Genomic DNA, 17,475 nt, shown 5'->3' with positions numbered 1-17,475 from the left:
ATGGTTCTAAACAAAACTCATCCATATCCAATATGCAAGCCCTAAACTTAGTAAACAAAGTTATAAAAAAATATGTCGAATTAACAAGCATTATTCTCAAACAAAAAGTATGATATGGTTGGGAGTTTACAAGTTCAAATATTTATACAATACTTGATTTTGTCAAACTCTGTCTTGAGATATTTTATCAATCTAGAAGTTTCTTTCATATATGAAAAAATACGAACGATAACAAAGGAAATTCTTTCTATGTAAATTATTCTTCGATTCCATCAGACAACCATGCAAATCCTTTGCACAATTGAGTGTAATGTGAAGGGTCGCTACCTCGTTGGAAGATAAAGAGAAAAAAATTAAGGAATTTAGCAAGCCACCAACAGTTTGCTTAAGATATTTCAAAATGGTTGCTTCCATCATGGAGTTTTAGCCACAAATTCTTTTCATGGCCACATTTTCTACGTAAACTATAATCAGCGAGTATTTTTTGGTAATGATCCACAGAGAAGAAATCACCATACACAGGTTAATTGTCTTACACTTTAGATATCATCTTCAACAAACAAAATAGATACCAATTAGACTTCTAAGAAGGTTAAATGCAATGCTCATAAAGACTCATACTAAGCCACCAAATACCATTCAATAACTGCTACAAAAACCATAATAAAACCATACTAAAACTAAAAATACAACTGCACTAAAATGCCAACACAACATCACTACATTAGCAATACACTAGCAAAAAAAAACAACAATACGACATCAATAGCAACAGCAAAACAACAGCAGTGCAAGCATCAGTCCACAAAGAACAAACCCATTCACTGTTTGAAACAAGGAATCATCATACTCAGATCATTTCAGACAAACCCCTAAAACAATTTCGATGAAACCCCTAAACCAATTTCAGAGAAACCCCTAAACCAATTTCAGAGAAACCCCTAAACCTTCAACCAATTTCGAACAAACCCCTAAACTAATTTCAGCGAAACCCCTAAACCTTCAACCAATTTCAAACAAACCCCTCAGCCAATTTCAGAGAAATGCATAAACCCTAAAACAACTTCAGAGAAACCCTTAAACTGTAAGAAAGTGCCGATGAACAGTACCTGTCGCTGGGAGAGGAAGAGAGAAGAGACAGTCGGAGCTGAGTGAGGCGAGATTGAGAGCTGAACGACACTGATTCAGTGCAAAGCCACCGGAGAGTGAAGAGAAACACAGCGGAGCGAAGAGAGAGAGCCGAGAGAGAACTTCAGCAAAACAGAGACAATAAAATTTCAGCAAAAGTGATATGTGTGCAATAAGGGTACAATAATTTTATATTTATAGGTGATAGTTCCAAAATTTTAAAAAAAAGGTGGTATTTTCAGTTACAATTATAAAAAGGGTGGCATTTTGGGCTATTTCCCTTCTTTTTTTGGGGTCTTTTTATCAAATTTCTGATTTTTTTAGTTTGGTTCAGAATAAGTTCATGGGGACAAAAAGACAATGAGACCAGTATCGTTGCAACTTTATAAGTTGCCACTTGCCACTTATCTTTGCCCCTCATCTGGGCAATCACCCACCCCAACCGAAAAATTCCGTTTCAGTCCTTGGAAACCCTCCACTACGTCACCCTTTTATTTCTATGAACAACCAGCTTATCAACACGCCTTCTAACCTGCGTAAATATGGTGTATATTTTAAACTAATCTCTTGATAATCACTTGCCCATGCATCAATTTAAATTGTGTATTATTATTTTGCATAAAATTTATACTAGTCCCTTGACGCACACCTATGAAATTTCTTTTGTTTCTTATTTTGTTTTTTAGTTTTAGAATGAGTTGTATAACTTTTGTTTTAATATATTCAAAATGCTAGCTTCTGAAAATGCAGGACATGGTTTTCTTTTCTTTTATTTTTTTTATTTATTCTTGCATTTAATAATTTTAATTGTATAACTTTATTGCTTTGTCCATTTAAAATGAAATATTTAGAAACTTAACACTAATAAAAGGGTCGTCTTTTGCTTTACCCTAAATAATCACACTCCTTTTGTTATAAATTCATGGTTTATAAGTGATCCATCTAACGTTTATAAAGTTATTTAGGGTGCCGGAATTTTAGGGTGTGTAAATAAAATAGTCATGGGTTTATATATCACATTTTGGGTGGGAGACAACTTTGCGTGACTATAAAGCATTAGGACCCAAAATTATCAAATTATAAGAGAAAAACATTATTCCATATGGATTGGTAGGCCTCAATGATTGGTGCCAATTCTCAAACCATGAAAACTGCACATTTCCCTTTCCCCGGGTGTAGAAAGAAGGATCTGGCTATTTCCATAATGTACAAAAAGCATTAAGGATTTTCCTCCGGAAACGTTAGAACACGACACAGAATACACATCGGATGCGATGGTTTTCAAAAGACCGTTGTATTGAGTTTTTGACCGTTGCTTCTTAGCCCACACGACACTTTTGCTTTCCTCTCCAAAACCCCGAATGCAGGGGTCCCCGGACCTCATAAAGCGACTTCCATAAACCCTAGCTCTGAAAGAAGGCCTTTTCTGGAGCCTGATTTCTTTTTAATTTTATGAACCTTTGTGATTTCTGATTGGTCTGTTTTCTTGATGTGTTCCTTCTTGTCTTTTGTTCTCTGTAGGTTTTGTTTGGGTTTCTAACTTCCTAGGAAATATTGGAATTTGAGCGGTCTGTGTCTGATTCAATGAGAATTTTGACATGGGTTTGGTTTATTTTGGTCACGGATTTTGCTTGGATGATCAATTGCTGTCTTATGAAATAATCTGATATGGGCCTGATTTGAGTCTCAACTTTAGATTTTAGATCGTCACCTTTCTTATCTCTGACATTGGTCTGCATAATTATGCATGTATATTGAGATGCTTGTGATTTCTATGCTAGTTCATACCCGGGTTTACGTGTTTCTTTATGGATTTTGGTTGCTTTCATGAACTTATAATGATCTTTAATTTGGGTTTTTAAACTTTGGCCTAGCTGTTTATCTTGGTCTGTTTAATATTGAGGCAAGAATCATAGCTTTTCACATGAAGAAAAGTAACAAAGTATTATGCGATGAAAAGTTCTCTTTTGTTTTTGCTTATTAATTTTCTTTCATAATTCCCTTTCGAAAAAATATCAGTGTGTTTGTTACTGTGCTTGAGGTTCTTCTTGGGGATGCTGGACCTGGGAAGTCTAGTCTAGTGTCAGGCTTTGTACAAGGACAATTCATTCAATTTCAGGTTGATCTATTGTTGAATTTTATAGGATTTCTATGAACTTTCAAAGGAAGCATTAAGGCTTTGTTCCAGCAATGGAGGCTCTTAATGCCATGGCCTCCCTCAGATTTTGGGGGCAATTACATAAAAACCCAAGTCACCTCAAGGAAAGATCTCAACCTTCCTAGGAAGCATGAGGTGGGATGAATGCCCAAAACACCTGGATGTTGCAAAGAACATGCTTGATGAGAGGCAACCTCCCTCCCAGCATATATCAGAGCATTTTGTTTTCCCAAGATATAATGTGAACTCCAGTTCTATCAATAAGAGGGGAGCAACCTCTTAAACTAAGGAGATTCCTACCAAATTACATGAATAAAAATGTAATATGACCCCAAATCTTTCATTTCTGGGTCAGATTCTGCTGCAGTCAAGTCAAGTGCAGGAAAGGATCAAAGTTTCCAAGAATAATACTTGTAGGACCTAAAAGGTTCATTTTTATACCCTACCCTTGGTCATGCATTCCCCCACTAATCATTTACAAATGCAATTGTAGAATCTATGTAGTACTAGCTTAGCATCCAGCTTTTGCCACTCTTCTCTTTGAGTTAAGATCCTTGTATTTTCAGTATTGATATTATGGTTCTCTGTACAGAAAATATAAGGAGAGGATCCTATTGATCTCGGGTGCATTTTCATTATCAATAGTGACACTTCAATGCCTAATCCATTTCCATTGTTGAGAGGGGTTTTAGCTATTTTTGCATAAGATTCCATTTGGACCGCCACTTCGAACTGTTCTTTCACTCCCGGTAGGTCTGACAAAAAATTCTGGTGAACAATATATATAGGAACAGTCCCCAGTCATCAGATCACCAACTACCTTGGCCTTCCCTTCCTGCTTAATAGTTAGTCAGTTGGCAAGGTTTGTAGTAATACATGGTGTTGTATATAGTCCGTGAATTAAATTTCTTTAACAACAATAGTAACGACGGATGAACCATAAATCATAGCCAAACCTCATGACAGACAAAATTGAGCATCTGTAAAGGAAGAAGCAAAAAGGGAAAAAGCCACATGAATCCAAAAAAATTGGGCCACGACTTATATATATATATATATATATATATATATCATTACAATAATTTGTAACTGGTTTTTCTGTTCACCAGGAAAGGTTCCAGAAGTTTTTACTGCAGTTCATTTGTGAACTAACTGATAGAAGAATCTCTGATCCCACAATTCTGAGTTCATAATAGATCAAACTTACATTTGAATATATAGTCTTTCCATAAAATTAAATTAAATTAAATCTATGCATCTTCTGCGTCTTCTGTGAACTTCTTGTATATATCACCTTTGTAGAACTCTCGGGTCCTGATCACCAAAACCAGTGAAACAAGAGCACCAAAGAATGTGATTGAAGCTAAAATTGTGAAAGCCAACCTATAGCATTGGCTCCCGAGGCAAATTAGCTCCTTCACCGAAGACCTAGCCATCCCTTTCTTTGCTAGCTCTTTCAATGCCTCTCTGTCATAGAGCATTCCAGTGACCTTCACATTCAGTATATAGGAGCCAAGGGGACTTGCTAGTTGTCCACAATTGAACAATGTAGAGTAGTACTTGAGGCCAAAGAGTTCGGAAATGATGGCGAAAAGCAACGGAAGTTGGGCACCGAAAGAAAACCCAATGATCACGGATGCCACATAAACTGAACCAGGGGCTGGAAAGGCAATGAGGAGATGGCCAGCACATGATAGAAGAAGAACAAAGGTCATCATGAGGGGTCTGGGGACTTTCCACTTTACCAATAGGCTTTCAGAGACAAACCCAGAAAAGACTCTCCCAAAGTAGTTCCATATACTAACTAATGACACAAAAGAGCTTATTGTTTTGGTTGGATATCCCAGAGACTCACCAATTTGCCCCAAATTGTCTACTGCTGTCAAACTTGACCCGAGTCCGCATAGCGTCGCAATGAACAAAATGAGCATGTCGACACTTAGTAATGCTTGTAAAATGGCGTAGTCTTCTCCTCTTTCTGGCTTGTTGAATATGTCAGCAAAACAAGATTTCTTTGTGTCCTGTTTTTGCTCTTTTGAGGAATTTGATGGCAATGCATCTTCTTTCGCTTCAATTGTTTGTGGTGCTTTCTCAATGGTCAACTCAGTTGGAGGATCACCAGGTTGTTTCTTGAGGTTCCAGAGGAGCAGCTCCTCTCTAATGGCAATGCCAAGAGGGACAAAGAGGAACACACAAACCACAGTGACACTTCCAGCATAGGCAGCTTGGGAGAAAGAAACTTGCTTTTGAACTATAATCATAGCCATGAGGAAAAGTGCAAGGGCAATTGAGACATAGAGGAAATGGTAAAAGACTCTGAGCTCATTGGGTTGCCTAACAAGCTTCATGGGTCTAATGGTGTAAACAAAAACTACTGATAGAGCAGCAGGAAGCCAAGCAATGAGAAGAATCATGGATTTTGAATTGTTTCCATAGACAGCCAAGTAAATTTGAGTAAATATGGCTCCACTAAGCCCAGTAAAACCCTTTAACAGACCAAGCATAACACCTCTGCTAGCTGGGAAATTCTTGACACAAGTGACAAGAGCTCCTGTGTTTGCAAAGTTTTGAGAGTTGGCCCCAATGCAAATGTAAAGGCACATGTGCCAAACTTTTGGCTTGGGAATTTTGGCAGTCACAGCCAGCCAAATCATGAAGTAGCCTGCAAAATTCATGGCTGAGCCAATTAGGAGCACAAACCAGGTTGGGGTGACTTCACCAATAAGGCCTGAGAGGACACCAACATTTGCACCAAGGTCTTTGAAGAACCCTAGCAAGTTGAGGGTTGTTTGGTCATAGCCAAGAGAGGACTTGATCTGCTTGGAGTAGACACCAAAGAGGTAAGTAGCACCAGCTCCAGCCATGATGAGAAAGGAGGCAAACACAGAGAACCATCTGCCTTGAACCACGTGGACTGCAAAAGGAAGCAGTTCACTGTTTTTTCTGCTGCCATTACTGGCTTTGGAACCGCCCATTTTGGCCATGGCTGGTTGTGGTGCTCTTTCTTTGATCAGGCTTGAGTTCAAAGGGAATTAAGTGAGAGTGGCTAGAGATCTGAGAGAAGAAAATTTGAGGATGGGTTTGGATTGGTTTTGATTCAGATTTTGGAAGAGATTCATGTTGGATTTAATGAGTTGGAGAAAAATACAAGTGCCGCTAAAGGCCAAAGGGATGGCATATAAATAAGCCCAGTGATGAGTGATGGATCAAGTGGGTGAGTTCAATGAAAGTGTCTTCTTTTAAACAACTTTAAATGCCTTGATTAGTGTGAACTAGTTGGCCTTGAGTATTTGGGTTGACTGCTGCATTGACTTGTGGTCTAAAAAACCAGATACTTGATTTTTTTGCTCTGGAGAGATTGAAAAAGGCGAAAAGAAGTCAAAATGAACAAAACTGTCTTTATTTATCTTTGAATTTTTTAAGAAATTTTTTATATTTGTATGTTTTTAGTTTAAAAGTTGAGAGGTTTTTCTATTTTTTTGGAAAAAAATTTGATCTTTTCTTAAATTAAAAGTTTTTTTATGACTGAAACTTAAATTTACTTTTTTTCTCTAAAAGAAATGAGTAGGACCCACTTTTGCAGCCCTTTCCGCAATCACGGATCATAAATCTTCACTTAGACGCCTATATGAGTGCACTTTTCATATTCGAATCGTCAATAGAAGCTTTCTTACAAAATTGTCACTTTTAAATCATGTATACATGCCACCCTTTCTTTTCTTGCTTCTGGGTAAAGTGCCTCCTCATATCCAATTTTTTTTTTTTTTTTTAACCACAAGTGATAGTAGAAACGACAGGAGGAATGGGATTTTTCACACACACAAACTATATTCAAATCTGAAACTACTAATATGCAAGTCAAGGCCTTCATATCATATCCAATTCTATCAACGTAAGTTTTGTCACAAAATTCTCACACCTTAAATCAAAGTTCTTTTCTTTCTTATACTTCTGTCTCTGACCAACTGATCCCATATATTTCAGTAGCTGAATGTTTGGCTCTTCGTGATGGCCTTGCTTATGCGATCCATAGAGGTTGGCGGAATATCCTTGTGGAAGGGGATTCAAAGCTCATCATTGATTGTGTTAAACAGGAAGCGGATCCACCTTGGAGTATTTGCATCTTGATTCATGATATTAAGCTCCTCAGTTCTTTTTGTGGTCATCTATCCTTTAATCATATCTATCGCGAGGCGAACTTCACGGCGGATGCTGTTGCAAATCTGGGCCATGGGCTCCACTCCTCTAAGCTGTGGGAATCAAGATTGCCTTTGAATTGTTCAGTTCCTTTCTTCTTCGACCTGTTTGGGTCTGCGTGCCCACGTGATTTCTGTTTGTAACTTCATTTTTTCTTATCCAAAAAAAAAAAAAAAAAAAACTGATCCCATATAGGCACAAGCAACAAAAAATCTTATAGCATGCATGATGCCCTAATCTTGTCATATTGAAGAACATCATCAATGACGTGTGATGGTGATATTGTAAACAACACATGCAACTTTGCTACCAAAAAAATATATATAATAAAACAAATAGACTACCAGCCAATTTTCACTGATAGTTAACATAAGCAAAGGTTAAGGATGGCATCATGGAGGGCGGTTTGGGGGCCAAAGGATAATTATAGTAAGCAATCCAATTATGACAAAATTGATATATTTGTAGCTTTATCATCAAATCCATGTTGAAAAAGGCAAAATACCCACCGATTAATGTGACCCTAAGAGCATTTCTAGCAGCTAAGGCTGGACTCGAGCTGGGGGGGTTTGGGCAAAAAAGTGGTTTCCAGCAATAAAAGCAAGCCCGGGCAGATGGTGGGACCCAACAGACTGGACTGCCCCGAGGACAAGGCTGGCCCGAGTGCTGGCTCGAGAGCAAGGCTGATGTCAGCGTGCTGACGTCACGTCGACGTCAACCCTGCGTCCAAATTTTTTTAAATCGTCCATGTGGCGCGCGCTAGTCTCTCCGATCATATTTTTTCCAGCATTCCAACGGTAAAGCCAATGTTTGTGCAATAAAAAAATAGATAAAATTTTTAAAAAATACCAAAAAAATTACTGATTTTTTTTTCTCTATACCTTATTTCCATTTTCAACATTTAAGTAAATGTCTTTGTCCTTTTACTTTCATTTATTTTTATATTACTCCATTTACTTAAGTTTACAATGTAAATAAGGAAGTACCCCCCATTTGGATTCAAATAAAAATACTAGAAAATCAAATTCCCACCAAATCAACATATGAAAAATTGGTTTTAGTGCAAAATACGATTTTGGCTAAAAATGATGGCTCATTAAGTCAATATATACTTCATATTAAAATTCCATAAAATCAAGTTTTCTTATTTGATGTGTAAGGAATAAAAGCCGCCAAAAATTATCTTGAGAAAATGATTATTCCGAAAAATTATTTTTCATACTTAGTCAATATTGCACCTTCGCTACAAAAATTCTGGGTCCGCCAGTGTCTATAAATACCAACCAATACTCTTCACTTTTAACACCAAATCCCCATACTTTTTTTTTCCTATAAATACCAACCAATACAACTAATAAAATAAAATCATATCCAAAAATATTATCCAATATGAATAGTATTGACACGTAAGAACCCAAAAATATTATCCGAAAATATTGTTTAAGTAAAAAAAAGTTGTGAAAAAACCAAAAAAATGAATAGTATTTGCCATGGCAAAGAGCAACTGCTGGAAACATATTTGGCTGGGGGGCTAGGGCAGCCACTATTCAAGTGAATAGTAGCTACCCTAGGTCTCCTCTTGCCATGACAAGGGGCAAACTGCTGAAAACGCTCTAAGGGCCACAATTCCTGCATATGCCTTTTCCCACCACCATAAAAGTCTTTCATTTCTGGGTATAGGAATCTTCTGCAAATAATGAGTGCCCAAAGTGATCAAGTTTCCAACCCAAGCTTGAGGAACTTGAAAGTGTTGAGTTTATAGTATGTACCATTTTACCACTCTGTCTCTTTAGATTTGAATCTTTTACTTATATTTTCTATGTTTGTTATAAAATGAACTGGAATATGTGCGAATATTGAGCTGCATGTAAAGTAGATGAGACACAACATTTAACGAGGTTCGGCTATGCCTACGTCCTCGGAGAGCAGCAGCAGTAACTTTTCCACTATATAAAATAATAGGGCTACAACTTTAGAGGTTACAATATGTGTGGCTCACTGAATTTTCTCTCTTGGAGAATTTCTCTCTGCTCTCTTTCCTCTCCACTCACTCACCCTCTTTCTTCTTTCTCTTCCTTTTCTCTAAGCGTCATCTTCTCCTGATGGAGGTATCTATTTCTAGGCCAAAGACATTGGCTGTTCACTTCACAAGTATTTGGCTTCACTTAAATAATTGGCAAACAAACATCATTAATATTCTTCAATCAATTGGGTAGTGGGGCTTGCCATTTTGGGATCCACATTGTTGACTTTACAACAATATTGATATTTTGCTTATTGATGAAAACTATACGCGGTTTTACGTCTCCATATAATTATTAATTTTTCATTGAAAAACCTTAAACTATAGACTCTAAAATAGATGTTTTCAATACAAGTGCTGCATCAATTTTCTCTTGCGCTGAGATTGATGAGGACACTTTAATTAATCCACCAATTCATGCCATTGTCTAGTTGACTTGGAAAAAATATCTCCACTCGAGGGATTTTGAGGATAATTGGCATTACAACACAAGGCCTGGACACATGCTCAAAAAGTTTTTATGATATTGATGAGGGTTCATATGCCGTTCACAACCATGGTCCATTGGTAGGACACCTTGCGCATTAGTTCATTCAACCAGGGTCCATCTAAGAAAAATAGATTTTGAATTTTTTGAAGTTGGGAGGTGTCCGATTCCATAATATGTTATTTCGAAAAGGAACAACTAGATGAATAAGACTATATAATGCGTGTTTAGTGTTTTGAAGTCATTTGCAATGTTAAAATTGTATTTTATTTTATTTTGTATAGAGAATTTAAATCTCAAAACACAAATTTTGACATTGCAAATGACCTCAAAACACTAAACACGCAATATATATATAAACAACTTGAATGTCATAATCATTATCATTTAGTTATCAATAAAACTTTGAGAATTTTCTCAACTCTACCGTTTCTAGGATTTGATGTTGTTTCTTTTCGCCGTGTTTTCATACATAGGTCACAAGACCATCAAATCATAGCCAATTCTCGTGACAGACAAAAGAAAAGAAAACCATGAAAAATTGAATCATATCAGGAGGAGTGTGTATTTTTATAACATATCTTACGAATAATTTGTCACGAGTTTTTATCCTTCACCGGCTAAAGGTGTAGGTGCATGCTCTCTTGGTGCAGTTCCCTTATTAACTCACTGATAGAAGATTCTCTATTTCTCATATCTCCATATTTGTAAGTAAAAATTGAGATAGAAGTAGTCGCTCACATTTAAATATTTTTATATTTACAAACAAAATTTTAAATATAAGTCGTATATTTAACTCACATAAATATGAGGGCAATTTTGAATATAGTACATTCAAAATCCTGTTTTAATCATGTTGTTTCTTTCACAGCTTCCACTTTTATCAGTCGAATGAAAAGTGATATTTTAAATTACTCTAATGTACGGGTAAGAAAGGAAATGAGCACATTACCAGTGCCATTATTCCTCCACTTCCAAATCCTCATCTCTCGTGCAAAACGTGAGAAGCGAACTTGAGTTGTATCAGGTTATCTATGGGATTGGGTGTCCGAATATAATTGTTGGGTGTTGTAGAATAACTCTTTTTGTTTTTGGTACTCTGTCGGCTAAAGGCCCAAAAAACCAAACAACCACGCCAAAATATCCCTCAATCTACCAAAGCCCGAACGAATAGCTTTCTTTCTTATGTTTTCTTGGTCTTCTAATTTATTTTATTTTCAGCCACGTATTCCAATTTTTTATTTTGGTTAGGCCCAGTTGAATTCAGGTCCGACCTAGTTGATTTTTACAAGTTTCTTTCGATCAGCATGCTGTCAAAACAAAAGTGATTACAAGTTTAAGAGAGATATGACAGAAATTGACAGGTGTTCTGGAATTGCTTTTAGCTAAAAATTACATGGACAAAATTAATCAAATTAAAATTACATAGATAAAAATAATAAAAATAGCAAACTATAGGTATCATTTTTTTCTTTTTCTTTTTTGGCCTAGTTAATAAAAACCAAGAATAAGCCAAAAAACACACTTATTAGCACATGAAGGTTTTTTTAAAAAACATAATCTTTTTAGTATTATAATAATTTTATCTTCAGTTGTTTTTAGATGTTTTTTAGTATATTAATAATTTTTCTTTGTTTTTATACATTTTTCTTTGTGAGTTTGTCTCATTATTAATATATATGTGTTTAGATTATATTCTTCAATAAAATAAAATAAAGGATAAATGTGGTCTCGTCAATTATTGTTGCTTAAATGCGCCGCCACAAAAATAAAATTCAGTCCGCCATCGAATACAAACCCTAAAACCACAAGATTGACCACATTGCATAACAACATGTACTGGTGCACTGGAGTCTCTTGTATACTCTAGGCATGTGGTCCTCCTCATCTTCCCAAAATTGCTACACTAAACCATGGAAACACCTTCTTGGACACCACTCTCTAACTCAACAACAGTACACACTATTTTCCATGAAGAGGCACCATGCCCTAGCTCCCATCTCAACACAATGTTACACCTTAAGTGATAAACAAAATTCCACTATTTTAAGGACATAACATTACTTTTACTAGTTTGCTCCCTTCCCCCCCTGTCCCTCTCTCTCTCTCATGCACACAAACAAACCCCACAAAATTTATACATAGGCAAAGCATGTGCTTCCACAGCTCACACATTGTATATATAAGTGATAGGGCCAACGAGCCCCAGTGTCTGGCTCAGCCCCACATAACCCTAATTTATAAACGAAAATACTTACTTCCTTCTGAAATTAACAACTCTTATTTTTCTGTCAATCATTATTTGATATATGTATATAGATTTCTTTTTTTTTTTTAATCTTGATAAATTATTTTTACATATTTATCGAATTATAATTCGCAGGAAATATGAATAACTTCATCTAGAGAAGGATAAAGCAGTGTCTATTTATAAATGGGACCTATATTTTTAGGATTTAATTGTTAAATACTCATGTGACAAAGGAATATAATCCCATATAAACAGGGCAAATGGGCCTTTGTTTTTCCTGCTTCCCAATTAAACAATATATGAATGGTCTCCGTCGCTGTTCCACATATGACCTATATATTGAAGTACTGGCCCTAAAACATATGATTGGATTCAAACACAAAATAAGAGCTCCTTCCTTCCCGCTTTGGTATTATGGGGCACATAGGTCCTGCCGCCACAAGTACCTTACCATGTGGCTTTGCCTTTGGTGGTCCATGTTCCTTAATTAGCCTATGCTTTTTTCTAGGGAAAAATAATTGAATGGGTCACCATGCTTTGTGGGTCTAATTTCCGGGAACAATTCACTAATGTTAGACCAAAGAAAAGATATTTGAGTGTGACTGTAACGTCACAAATTATCATATAAATGGAAGAAGAGTTTATATTTTAGGATATAATATGAGTGGACTGTAACTTATATAACGGTGATATTAATTAATTTCTTATGACATAAAAAGAATCTAATCAAAATATTTCACGCCAATTATTGATTAACCAAGGACAACTTATATTTACTCGTAGATGTTTATCTCGGTGGTTAGGGTCTTCAGTTGCAAACCCCATAGCACCAGTTTGAATTCTAGTGTGTGTGAGCCTTTCGCTGTCCCCCTCAGATTAGGTACTCGATGTATCGAAAAAAAAGGGACAATTTATACTTTTTTTTTCTTTGTTGGCCAATACTAGATTGGGGAAATGTTCAAGTTTTCAAAGGTTCCCAAGAGACTTTCTAACCACAACCTACATTGCGCGTATTACTTACTACTCACGGGAGACAATTAACATCACATAAATTGGGATAGGCTAATAAAAACCACAATCTCTCTGTCTTTATTCTGACTTTGATTCACAATATAATGGCATTTCCTGGTGTAGCTCTCCTAAAACCAATGTAGTATTAGCACTCTCACTCCAATAATGGACTGTTGCCGTTTATATCAGGGCAGACAATGAAGGTGACGATTTTTGAGATGCTTGGGACAACCAAGGAATATCTGGGATTTTTTTTTTCTTTTATTCTTTTGGCTCTTGAGTTCAATTATTGTTAGTACGTTCAATTTTCTTCCTAGAGGCCCTCTTTGAGACATTTTATCAAGCAGTTTGTCATGAATGTGCTGCTAGAGCATTTTAATGAGTGCCATGAATGTTGAGTTGAGACTTGAGAGGGCTACACTGGCTCATATGGATCCACATGTTTGTTCCCACAAATGACTTTGTGGAAAAATAACGATTTAGGCGTTTATTTTCTACTCATTTGTACTCCAAACTGAATATTTTAAAATACTTATGTACTTATGTAATGAGTGTAAAAAGCTCAAAAAATGACTGTTGAAATCACTAGCCTTGTGGAATTCCTATTTTCATTCTATGCTGGAATGGTTAGGAAAATCAATAATTCTCTTAACTTGATTTAGATGTATAAACTCATGGACTCCAGCAAATTTGTCATCCTAAATTACTCTCATAATTCTTTGAAATTTTTTTTTTCTGGTCACGAGAAAAGAAGATGAAAAACACTTTGCACTTTTATCTATTCACAATTTCAAAATGGCCATGACCACATAATTAGACCTAAGATTACCACCACATTAATGACACTCATATTTGAACTTCAAACAAAGCTTAATCATTTCGCCCATTATGATATGAATTTCATTCTCCAACTACATTGGCATGATATATAATTGGTCAAGTATGCAATAATAACTAAGAACTGAAAAGAAAAAGAATGCTAGTGTTCTAATCCCAAGTCCTATTTTCTCACTAATCTTATCTAGAAAATCTTATTATAAGCTACAGACAACTCGTGCCCTATATTCATGTTTGCCACAGACAATTCGTGGCCAAAGGGTGTTGGCCACGGATCATGTGATTGTGGTAGTTGTAAGTGTCGCCATTAACCATCTGCCACTATGAATAATATCCGGGGCTATAAACGGTGGATCCCAACACAGCTAGGCTTGGCCCCTTCTTTTAGTAGTGAAATTATAGAGGTTTTTCTCATTACCATTTTTTCTTTTAGTATAATTAAAAAATTAAAATTTATAATAAATAAATAAAAACTCATTGAACCCTATTTTTGGGACAAACAAGCAGAAGAAGGTGCATAACATTAAATTTATTACGCGAATGGTTCTTGAATTTTTAGACCAAACTTTTCACTAACACGAGATCTTTAACTTGTTTAGAAAGCCTCCACCAAATTATGCACAAAATTTGAGATAATCTTTTATATTTAGCCTTCATTTTCAGCACACCTTTCCATAATTAACAAGGCCAAACACAGCATTCACTTTCTTCAACCCAACTCAATTAGCTAAGCTAGACAGCTAGACAGTATGCCAAAAAAGCTCACGAATTATTTTTATTTTTCAAAATGGTATTTATTTATTTATTTTATTTTTACGGTAGGTATGTCAATAAATTCTACCAAATATTCCGATGCTTCATCCACACGAATGTGGTATGCCCACTAGCATTTGGATGATAACAACTTATGAAAAGTGCTTGGCAACTCAAACAAGTAATCTAATAATTAATTAATACTAATCCTTAATTATAACAACTAATCCTCTATTATTTTTCCTTTCCCTTGGTTGGAGTTGGACCAAGTCCTCTCTCTCTCTCTCTCTCTCTCTATTCAAATGTGACATAATCTTAGCATTGAATATTAAGCGGGCCATGATTATATTTGTTGCATTTTCAGTTCGTTTTCATTTACTTTTGTCTTTTTTCGTTTCATTATTATTAGCCTTCTTTTTTGAGGTGGACGTAACAAAATTCAATCCACAGCTTGCCGTGCACGAGATGTTAAATTCTCATAAAAACTGAATGCTTTTCTGATTTGTCTCACCATTGTTTTGTGGCCAGGGAATCAATCAAGTGATGAAATTTTATTAAAGCTGGTGGGTTCATGCGAAATATTTTACGGATTAATAAGAAGAATATTCATGAATGATCCAACATGAGTGATAGGTTTATGAAATAAGGAGGTGCGGTATGATTTGGATTGGTTTCACTTCTTAATTTTGATCAAATTAATAAATCGTTAACGCTGCAATTTTACTATAGTGTGAACTATAACTATGAAGAAATCAAACCAAACCAGACCACTATTGATAGTTCAAGCTTGAGCAAAATACTTTTGATTTTATTGAAGGAATTTTTGTTGCAATAATTAAAATGACATAATTATTTAAGTAAGTGATTAAGGTTTATACTAAAAAGAATAATTCATTTGCAATAAGATTATAAGTTTTTGGGATTTTTGTAGAAATGTCACCTAAACTTATACATCAAATTCAATTTGTCACTTTAAAGAAAAATTTAAGCAAAATGTCACCTTAAGTTTTCAAAATTCATGATTTGTAGCCTGAATTTAACATCATTTAATTTTTCATCCATTTTAAATGGTGTTTCAATCTTTCCAATATGTAAACCCTCGTTTTTATATCATTTAAATATAAAGCTATATAAACCCTTTTGCTTGGAAAGACTAAAATACAATTCAAAATGGATGGAAAACTGGATGATGTTAAAGTCAGGTGACAAATCATAAGTTTTGAAAACTTAAGGTGACATTTCACTTAAATTTTTCTTTAAAGTGACAAATTGAAACTGAAGTATAAGTTTAAGTGATATTTCTACAAATATCTCTAAATTGTTTCCACCGTCACAAAGACAACCAAAAAGTTAGTTGGATTTTTGCATATGATAAACCTTGTTGAGCATATTGGGCGATGAACATGGGGAAAATGTGTGAAAAATAATTTTGGAATGTGAGATGCGTGACAAGAAACTAAAAAAAATAGGCGACTAAAAAACTTTGGTAGCTGAATTGGGTAACTTTCATTGCCCTTCATAAATTTGTGCCTGACTTTTTTTTAGGACCAAAAGACTTAGTCTCCGAATATTTAAGGCAACCAAAATTTATTGAAACAACGACTTCATTTCTCTTACTTTTTGTTGCTACTTACGTGTGACCAAATTGATTGGTCGAGGAAAAGAAGAGGGCAATAGATAGATACCCAGGTCCTTCTCACTTTGAAAGAGAAGATTAGAGTATTCAATTATGGTGATGCACGGTTTAAAATCAAAGATCGTTCTAAGCAACAACAAAAAAAGGCTCCTTCCTTGTCACGCAATTGTTTTTTCATTTTGTTTTTTGCCAAATGACGGAGTTGTTATTGACATCCTTAAAAAGGCTTCAAACACTTTCGAAGAGCAATTTATTTTCTATGTTATTGAGGAGAGTGCATAATCCCTTTTAACACTTTAGTTTTTGTTTTCTTTGAAATTTTTTAAGAATTCGTCCTCAATTTTAAGAAGTGAAGTTTTATCCATAACTTTTTTGGAATGTCCATGCCGCAATATCTCCCTTAATTTAATGCTCGGATCATCCAAAAACGAGTGGATATTTTTGGGATGAATTGGTTCATGTTGTTATTACCAAATCCCCATTTAAAATTACGGTTGAAACCACTAACTTTAAATTTACACGGAAATTTCAATGATTTCGTGGCATTCTCTCATCCTAGGTTTCATAACTAAAGCATTCCGTGCTCTTTGATCTCCATTTTAATTGCATATCCTCCTCAACAGCATGAGCTTCCAAAGGTACTTTATGAAGTGCCCCATTTTGCCCAAAAAATGCTCCTTTTTGAATGTGGCCACGCTGTGAAGCCTTTTTTGGACGTTAATTTCTTATACCATATTTGCCCCTATACCGAACATTCTCTCTGTTTTTTAAATTACTTTTTATAAATGAAATAAAATTCTCGACCGATTCTATTACTTTACGTGTGAAATATTAATCAAAATAGTACTTATGATAAACACCCAAATACAAGGAATGAATGATTATACTGATGACCACAACTGAGAGACAGGTGTTATTGATGGTGTTAGATTGATTAAGCAGATGCTTACAGACTGGCTTATCGGATAATACAAAGATAAAATCATCCACTTTA

The 17,475-nt window shown here is 35.4% G+C and overlaps 1 protein-coding gene across 1 annotated transcript; it reads right to left on the bottom strand.

Annotated features, from left to right (window-relative positions):
* Positions 1 to 4,342: 4,342 nt before the first annotated feature.
* Positions 4,343 to 6,481, bottom strand: LOC117631516 (protein NUCLEAR FUSION DEFECTIVE 4-like). Its single transcript, XM_034364724.1, has one exon. It carries the CDS (start codon positions 6,268 to 6,270, stop codon positions 4,537 to 4,539), a length of 1,734 nt encoding a protein of 577 aa, XP_034220615.1. The 5' UTR covers positions 6,271 to 6,481; the 3' UTR covers positions 4,343 to 4,536.
* Between the last annotated feature and the right edge of the window lie 10,994 nt (positions 6,482 to 17,475).

Source organism: Prunus dulcis, chromosome 6 (assembly GCF_902201215.1).
Source record: "Prunus dulcis chromosome 6, ALMONDv2, whole genome shotgun sequence".
Taxonomy (NCBI): Eukaryota; Viridiplantae; Streptophyta; class Magnoliopsida; order Rosales; family Rosaceae; genus Prunus; species Prunus dulcis.
This window is presented reverse-complemented; position numbering and strand designations above follow the sequence as displayed.

What these genes read in the sequence shown, in the direction of transcription:
- LOC117631516 (XM_034364724.1), bottom strand. Translation starts at nt 6,270, where the DNA reads ATGGCCAAAATGGGCGGTTCCAAAGCCAGTAATGGCAGCAGAAAAAAC.